Source organism: Ictalurus punctatus, chromosome 3 (assembly GCF_001660625.3).
Source record: "Ictalurus punctatus breed USDA103 chromosome 3, Coco_2.0, whole genome shotgun sequence".
Lineage (NCBI taxonomy): Eukaryota > Metazoa > Chordata > Actinopteri > Siluriformes > Ictaluridae > Ictalurus > Ictalurus punctatus.
This window is the reverse complement of record NC_030418.2, coordinates 24226049-24235421: the sequence shown is the minus strand read 5'-3', so window position 1 is coordinate 24235421 and position 9373 is coordinate 24226049. Positions and strand designations below refer to the sequence as shown.

Genomic DNA, 9373 nt, shown 5'->3' with positions numbered 1-9373 from the left:
AAGACTGAGCCAGCTCTTTTGCACTACAAGGCAGACGATGTCTGTTTCAAATTCTTTTGAACTGTTTAACATCCAATGCCACTGTATTCACTAAACAATTTTTTAAATTCATGTTCATTCATGTAACATTCAAATTATTTCATTTTGAATTCCTATAGTTTTACATTTTTTAAATTGACTTTGCAGAAAGTGTGAAAAAAAAACCCAAAAACATTTCTTATTTTGTAACTTTTATTAAAAATTGTGTTCGTGTTTAATAACTACATCAACTACATGCTGAATCAGAGACAGGGAGTATAACAATCACCAAGTTCCAGATGACCACATATACACCATAGAGTAGGTCTCACACCAACAAACTATCAAAACACCCTTTACTTTCATAGAGCATGCAGTCCATGAGCAATATTATTGACCAAAGCGCAGTATGAATTACCAAACTGGGTATATACGGTACAGCCTATGCAAAAAGCCTGTGATTTGCTGTATTTTGTCAGATCCAAGGTTCTGTCTGCTAGGAAAGGAACTCATAAGGCTTGGGGTAGAACAATAAACTCATCTGTGTGTACACACGTTCTGCACAGAAATGAAAAACAATGGACAGTGGTAGCTCAGAGGTTAAGGCATTGGACTTCTGATCAGAAGGCTGCATGTGAAAACCCAAGATGCCACTGTTAGGTCCTTGAGAAAGACCTTTAACCCTGAATTACTCAGTTGTATCCTGTCTGTGGATAAAAGCAACAGTTAAATGAGGTAAAAACTGAGACTGGGGACAAAAAGTCAAAAATGGGACAAGACTAAGCTGAAATAGAAGATTGTCCAGGGAAATACAGACTCCTGGTCACTGAAAAGACGAAATATTTGCTTATTCAGGTAAGCAACATGCCAGACTGGAACAAATTCTCCACAATGCTCTATGTTTCTATGTATTCCTGAACTGATTTCATTTTTATATCATCAATACTGTGAACTCTGACCCTCAAAAACCAGAAGTGTGAGCTTTCTCTCTCACCCACTCGCTCTCTTACATGCTTCGTCACTCACTTGCTCTCTCACACTCGCTCTCTTGCTCACTCTCACTCGTTCGCTCTTGCTTACTCTCGCTCACTCACTCTCTCTCACACGCACGCTCGCTCTCTCTCAGTGTCTCACTCGCTTGTTTGCTCTCTCACTCTCACACACTTGCTCTCTCACTCACACTCGCTCCAACACACACACACACACGCACACTGCACATGATTTACCACACAGCGTGTTATTAAATGAGAGACAAATTGATCGTGCAAGCATCCTCATTTCCAATGCACTGCCAAATAAATAACCAGGCACTCGTGCTCCCTCTCCCCGAGCTTCTAATGGGGAGTTAACTGCTGCCGTGAATAAACTAATTACAGTCAGGGTCCCACAATTACAAATTGACTAATTTTATTTTTAAAAAATCTTGAGGCAAATTAAAAGCATGAGAGGGATTTGATTGTGCCTCACATCTTTCAGAGCACATTAGCACAAGATTAACTGTATGAAATGGAATTACATTAGCATAGTTAAATTAATCTAGAAGCTACAGGGGAGAGGGAAAGTAGGTTTTAGTCTTAGACTTTCCTATGTTTTACAATATCAGAATGCAACTGAAGCACTTATGTGTTTGAGCTACACCGGGGGTTTCAACACTAGGGACTGATACATCAATAATAAATTATTAATACAAATAGTGCTTGAACTATGAAGACAGACTTTGTGTGCTACTATTTTCACAATAGAGATTCACATTCAAAAAAGCCACATTTAAATGAACAAGGTAAGTGCGATTCTAGTCTTTTTCACTATTCTGACATGCTGCACTAGTGTATTCATCAATCAATTCTAGAAAAAAGTATTTTTCACATTAATTTGGCCAGCAATTGCGAGAAGACTTGTATAATAAGTTTTAAAAATGTTTTTAATATTGATGACAAATAACTATTATCATCATTTCTTAGTATAGAAATAGGATAGAATTAACCAACAAACTTCTCCAAGCAGAGTTCACTCTCACTAAAGATTCACACTGCTGACCATAATACTGATCATAAAACTTATCCTGTCACATCAAATGATCTCAGAGAGAGAGAGCGCGAGAGAGAGAATGTATGCCCTGAGTACTCTCTCAGTCTGGCCAGTGGAAGGGGCATCAGATGTCCGTTAGAAAGGTCAGTGGGTAAGAGGTGAAATTGGCTCCTCGGATAGCTCCAACCCACTGACAATGATGAACGGGTGTCCATAAGAGGTCACCATGACCACAGCTTGTGTGGGTCCGCCCCAAAAACCCACAACAACGGGGAAAGTAGTCATGTGGAAACATGAGGCGCAGGGGCTGAGCGAGCGAATGGAACAGTCCATAATCTCATATCTGCCCCATATCTGATGACTCAATCATCGTCTAAAGCCAGCCATGTCATGATTCCCAAGAAGAGGTTGGGGGCTATGCAGCTAGAACGCTTATATGCACTGCCCTTTGTAGTGTCTTGCTTGACAAACCCCATAAATAACAACCTCAGCTGTGTCTGAGAGGCATGATGGAAATGTATATGGTTAGAAATGCACGGTGAGTAATAACTAATACTCACAACTGGTGATTGATGAAGCACCACACAGGGCTCGTCCATTACTCTTTATTCTACCATTTCACTTGCTATGGATATGGTCATATTAAATGAAGAGTGGAGGAGGTGGAGGAGAGGAAACTGAAATAGGATCTTACAAGACAAGACAGGATTTGGAATAAGGAGCAAATCGTTCAGTACTTATTCAGGTCTAAAGTGCTGCTTAACAAATATGATTCAGACACAAACACACATTTCAAAAAACTGACCTAAAATCAAATGCGAATTTTTATTTGCTTGGCACAATTTCTCAAGAATTTTATCTCTAATACAGAATTTACACACAGGACATGTGGCCTAGAATAACTAGCCGAATTAAAAAATGACCAAAAAGTCCATTTGGATCTTGTCATGTGACTGCCATCTAGGATTTCCAGCTGTGCACCCATACACACACCTGACACCTCATTCTATTTCAGGAATTCTTTTACATTGCTAGTATTTGAGTGCAACATATAGAGCATTTTAAAATGTTCAACTGTTGTAAAATCTAAAGAGATGCCTGGCATCACTGGATATCATTTTGTGATATCCAAATAGAGAAACAAGTAAGTTAAGCCAGGTGGCTAAACCCCTGTGACCTTGAAGATCTTCAAAGACGAACTCCGTGTGACCAAAAACAACAAGCAAAGCTTATTTTGTAATTATTCAAGAAAAACTAGACTAGAGCATCACTTGTCTGAGTTGCAGGAGCGCATGACAAAAAAGCCTACGGACTCGTTCAAGCGAGCATCAAACCTTCCCATAAATAAATATAACAAATGTAACAAATGACCGCATGGCAACGTGACTTAAAAGGATTGGGGTAAGCTGGAGAAATGACAGACCGCCGTATCCATCAGCTCGACCTTTCACAAACAATGCGCCCGGCGGTTTGTCCACTTCCTTCTGTCTCGGCTTTTCAATTAATATCATCCCCTCGCTTGGCCACCACTTAGAGCCATAACTCACGGCTGCAAGGTTTTTGCATACTGGGAGGGGAAAGTCATTCACACCGCGCCCACAAACGCTTGCCGAAGAGGATATAGGGTCAGGAGGAAGAAAGGGTATGGTACAGAGATTAGAACAAAAATCCACAGCTACAATAACCTATAAGGCAGTGGCTATGAAATAACAGGACTGATCCATTCATGAACATTATTCATCTCTAAAGACAAAAGTATGCAGGTTTAAAAGTGACGGCGTGATGTCACCAGGCATTTTCTCCTTGTTGCACTGCCAACAAAAACCCCTTGCCTGTCAATCAAATGGTGGATGAAATTCCTTCCTGTGCAACAATGTCATCAGGAGGTTATTATCATCATCATCCAGTTCTTACCAAAGCTAACTAGGCTTTCATTACTTTCGCTTCACTGTCATGTCAAATTAGCTTCAGCATATAACTTAATTTGACGCAAAGTTTGCTGTGTCTGGAGAGTTACAAAAGTCTCATCCAACGCTCATTTCCCTTCCTGTATACACATCTTGTTTAGGTTTTAGTTCTTTCCCTGAACGCCACTCATCGGTTCTGCCACACTTCAGATCTAGAACAGGAAAAGGATCAAACTCCTTCTGTTGCTGGATCGGAGCTGCGTGTTGCCCGGGATTCGTCGTTAATAGGATTCTTTTAGAGCAGCAGATGGATGGCGAATCTGGCCGGTTTCATCTACTAAAAGAGGGCATAAATCACGGGGCGGGGAGCGGGGACGAAGCCTGGGTTATCACCAGCCGAGCCACCTCACCACAGCCTTGCATTAGAGCATTAGTGAAATTAATTCATCTTTCATAAGAGGTCTGAGCCGTATCTGTGATCTATGATAACAACCAATCTCTCACTACGCAGAGGGCTGCGTGTGTGTGTGTGTGTGTGTGTGTGTTTGCGTGTCCGCTTGAGGGTAAGGGAGAGTCCCTGTCCAGGCTAGACTACACAAATCTGCGACTTCTAAATGGGATAACATTATCTGGAGTGCTGCTCTTGAGAGCATTATCTGAGATTCATAACACAGCCGTGGAACATACATAAATCAATGCGGAAACTTTGTTTTCTCATCCGTTTTCCCCTCCCTCTCGCTCTTTTTCTGCGCCAGTCAGTCAACCTTGCTGTTTTTGTTTTGCTTGTGTTCTGGTAATTATTGTGAACGGTGTAGCAACTGAATCATAGTAATTGGTTTTAGATCATGTGGAAATGTCACATTTGGAGGCAGGGGGAATACAGAGGGAAGGTACGAGGGTGTGTGCGCGCGTGTGTGAAGGATAAGGAAATTGGGAGAAGCCCGTGAAAGGCCAACTCTGTCTCCTTTTGCATATATTTGCTGGGCCGTGCCGCCAGAGCGTGGGTAACTGATGAGCTCGGAGAATCAGGCTGACACACGAGCACCCACACTCTTTATTACTGTAGCAGCCACACACACACACACACGCACATCACTACACATGCACACATCACTACATAGGGCACCACACACACACACAGAACAGTAAGCATGGAAAGTCAGAAAAAGCAGTAATACCTGTGAATCCCTACACTATAGGAGATGAGTAGTTCTGGAACCATTTTAAAAAGATATCGGACATGCAGCCGAATGAAACATTAACGTCATTATACGTAAAATGATGCAAATTCAACAGGCTCCAACACCGTTGCATGTGTTTCCTTGAAAATCTGCACATCTGTACGTCATGCGATGTAGATTCAGAAACATCTGCAAGGAACACCTTCTCACTCACATGTTTACTGTACATTTCACGTTTACATTTACTTTGGGACAGAAACAGCATAATAATCAACAATCCCACAGGAAAAAAAGACTCAAATGTTAAATGTTACAGTTTAAATGCTAAAACGTGTCTTTTATTATTTGTAACACGGAAGATCAATTTAACCCACAGATAATTAATATTTCTCACAACCAAAATATTATACATCATAATAATGTACAGCACTGAAATATGTCTTTACTCTCTATGTTACTTTCTCTATCCATTTGAACTCAAATATTCCATGGCATGATACATACACTTATTCCACAGTGCTGCTGAATGCTCAATCTTGATTGATCAGAAGGTGCTGATTAATTTTCCATAGTTTGGCTGCAAGGTTTAGATTAATGCACTCGTCCTACTATGTTATTATTTCTATAGTAACAACTTACACAGGGACTTGTGTGGCAGCGCTGTACATAAACGGATTGAATAAAAACTCGTAATTGTTTATATGGTAAAGTTTTCTTTATGTGAGGAGATGTATGTTTAGGACCTTCGGAAGGAGTCTCCGGTGTCAGCACGTTGTAACAGACAAAGGTAAAGCTGTTATTAAGCTTTCTCACATGGCAAAGTCAGAAGAGAGGATGTTGTGGTTTCTCAGTAATATGAAAAAACTGTGTGTGTGTGTGTGTGTGTACTGATGAGCTCTGAAAATCAGGCTGACACATAAGCAGCCACACAAACAAACACACACACACACACACACACACACACACACACACACACACACACACAAAGAAATAATGATGCTGAGAGTATGACGGTTTATAGCTGCTATAACATAAGTGATGATAGGAACTAACTTGAGTTGTGAACGTTCGACAACATTACGTTGCTAACTATACATAAAATAATGAATAAAATGAATGCGTGACGAATATAAAGCGCAACGTGTCACTCTTGAACTAAAAATCACAACCGCTGCCTAATTGTTGTGGCATAAGAGGAATAAAAGACTTCGAAAGTTGTTCCTGGAAAAGAATCAACTTCAGGGTTGTAACAGTAACTCTGCTTTGTGTCGGGCCACACCACACCACCCCATCACTGAGTATTATCCTGTTATATATTTTATTCCTGACTTCTAGTATCTGTCGTACTAGGGTGTGGACAATATGACGTCATCAATGTCGCATTATATTATGTCACAATAACTGTTCTTGAGAGCACTGCAATTCATATGAATATTCCGAAACCATATATGAACTGTATTCTTATTTATTGTCAAAAATGACTAGTTGATTATATGTCCAAAGTGTGCTTGTAACCAGTTCCTTTATTCCTGATTCACACTCCTATTCCTTGTTCTATAGTTTATAAATTCATAGTAGGGTCGCATTTAAACAGTAGACTGCAGTTTCTAGAAAAATATTCTGAAGCATAATTTTGATCATGAAAATGTCTTCAAGTGTTGATCATTTGTACCATACGTCTTATCCCTGCTGTATGATTAAAAATGGATATATTTTGTAGCTCACTGGTTAATCATATTAAATTCATTAATATTAATTGTGAACAATTCAGTTTTTGTTTCTAATATATAATGTACACTAAAGTGAAATAAAAAAAATAGTGGTGTTTTACAATTTGTCAGTCACACAAATAGACTTTAGGATTGATGTGTTTGATTTAAGGGCAGTCCAGCACTGTAATGGCTATAAAAATTGAATTACGGTTTTATGACCATCATTTTCTCAGATAATCACACCAAAGGAATTCATACAGATTTTTAAACACCAATGAATGTGAGTAGAAATTGAAGGCACATCATACAGACACAGGTCATAGGATTATTAGGACTCCAGATAACAAGTGGTGCCAACAAGATGAATAAACACACCTCAGGAAAGTAGTCTTGAGGGAACTTTGCTTTCTCCAGCATGGACGTGCTCTCTAAAGTGTCCGAGTAGATCTCCTTGCCAACCACCTTCTTGAACTTCTTGGCTGGATAAACATAAACACGAGAGTGAGTTGTCACAGGGCTTTACTTATTGAGGAATCAATCAGAGATGGGAACGACGCTGAAAAACCAGGACGGTGAACCATTTTCAGACAACTGCTCCACCTACTGGTCTTAAAATGATGAAGTCTTTCTATTAGGTGAAAGCTGAACCCTGAGCTTGAAGAGTTCAAAATGTTAATACAGGGCCAAAAACAATTACTATGTAAAATGTGGAAATCCGATACTCTGAAATATGTTGCTAGTCAGAATTTAATAGGACACACCCAAACCTAAAAAATGTTTTTGTGTAAAAAAAAAAAAAAAAGAAAGAAAGAAAGAAAGAAAAAAGACTATGTGACATGTATAGGCTGCTTTCCCAGTTTCCCTCTGGGGAAATATTGAGGAAATCAGTGTGGGCCCTCAAGTCACTCTGGCCTTCTCTCTGTCCTTCACGGAGGCGACAGCGGCTAATGCTGACACCCATGTAATAGCAGGAGCTTTCAATTAGTGTGACCAGAGGGACCCACGGCCTCTGACCTCAGTAGCTGATGAGGTCACCTCTAACTGTCCGATATATCTAGCATAATATTAGCGCCGCCTGAAATCTCATGAATTAAATTCTAATATTAATAAGAGACACCGTTCCTTATTACTAACTATGGATGGCCTTTTTTTTTTTTTTTTTTTTTTTACACCCAGCTTATGCTGATCACACTGGTCTAATGGAACTGGCGAGGAGTGTATGAGGTGCCTTACTTGATAGGAAGCTTACCTTTGAAATCAAACTGGTGGATGGTTTTTAAGGATTCGTGTATAAAGTAGCAACTTCCTAGTGCCTGCATGGAGGATAAGAAAGAACAACAACAACAAAAGATTAGAGTAAGATACAAAATCCATGTGTTGGTCCCCAATAGTGCATAATAAACATTTTAAAAATAAAAACATATACATAAGAAAAATAAATCATATATTAATAATCATATCATATCATTAAGTCATGTGACACTCAATGAGAGGAAGTGATGTTTTCCTTAAGAACACTTCCTCCATGTATCAAGCTCCTCAAGGAGACCTCACGCTACACTTTTCCCATGTGAATAGGGAATATAGAGGATCTAAAAAATAAAAATCCAAGCACCTTGCATTCCCCTTTCTTATGTAACGAGTTCACTGCACCCAAATATGACACGTACATTATAGATAGACCTGATTCTGTCAAAGTATTCTGAGCCTTTCAAAGTAGCCCGAGTCAGACAGTGTTTAGCATGACCAAAGATTTACTTCAATAGGATTATATTCTTAATTTTACTGAACAATCAGATTGTTTCCCAGCCTGTAGCACCCCAAACAAACTTGGCAAGAAGGAAAAGGAAAAAAGCTTGAGGGATTTGATCCGGTTCACAGCCCACTGGCTGCTTTTTACTTTTGGAAGCGCTTTCTCTCCACATACTCTTCAAGCATCAGATAAAGCCAGAGAACCGAGTTCTTCCCTCTCAGGCCACAATGCAAAGAGCCTGTGCTCTCAATGGTCCTGTAAACCTCTAACACCTCTACAGCTCCACAATACAGAAGGGGTCAGTATGAGAGGAACTGCACAGGAGGGGAAGGGTGAGAGTTACAGGAGGACCAAGCCAAGCAGCTGCCTAAGAGCGGCGTTGGAGCACGCTGATAGAAGGAGAACAGAAGCCCAGTGAGATAAAGGAGGTGAGGAGAGACCAGATGAAGACTCTGAGTGAGTGACGGAGCCATACTCGGCGTTTGCATTATGTATGAGGGCCACACATCCAGAGATGAAACATTTGCTGATTTGTGGAAAGCACAAACATTAGATCTTGCCCATCTCTGTGACACATCACATCAGGCTATCCAACAGAGAACATCTGTCTCACAAATAAAAGATGAAAACATCTTCCTTGTCACTTAAACCTGAGTGAACATTCTACGCTCTGTCTGATATCAGACGAGGAAAAAAGAGAGAGAGAGAGAGAGAGAGAGAGAGAGAGAGAGAGAGAGAGAGAGAGAGAGAGGAAAAGGCAGACTGACATCGTGG

At 40.2% G+C, this 9373-nt stretch overlaps 1 protein-coding gene across 1 annotated transcript in view; it reads right to left on the bottom strand.

Moving 5' to 3' along the window:
• Positions 1 to 9373, bottom strand: part of LOC108263413 (inositol polyphosphate-5-phosphatase A) — a 176130-nt gene that overhangs the window by 70423 nt on the left and 96334 nt on the right. Inside the window, exons 5-6 of the mRNA XM_017464167.3 lie at positions 8096 to 8159; positions 7222 to 7325 (exon numbers count right to left, since the gene is read on the bottom strand). Of these exons, the coding sequence (XP_017319656.1) occupies positions 7222 to 7325; positions 8096 to 8159 (168 nt within the window). The remainder of the gene's footprint in view (positions 1 to 7221; positions 7326 to 8095; positions 8160 to 9373) is intronic.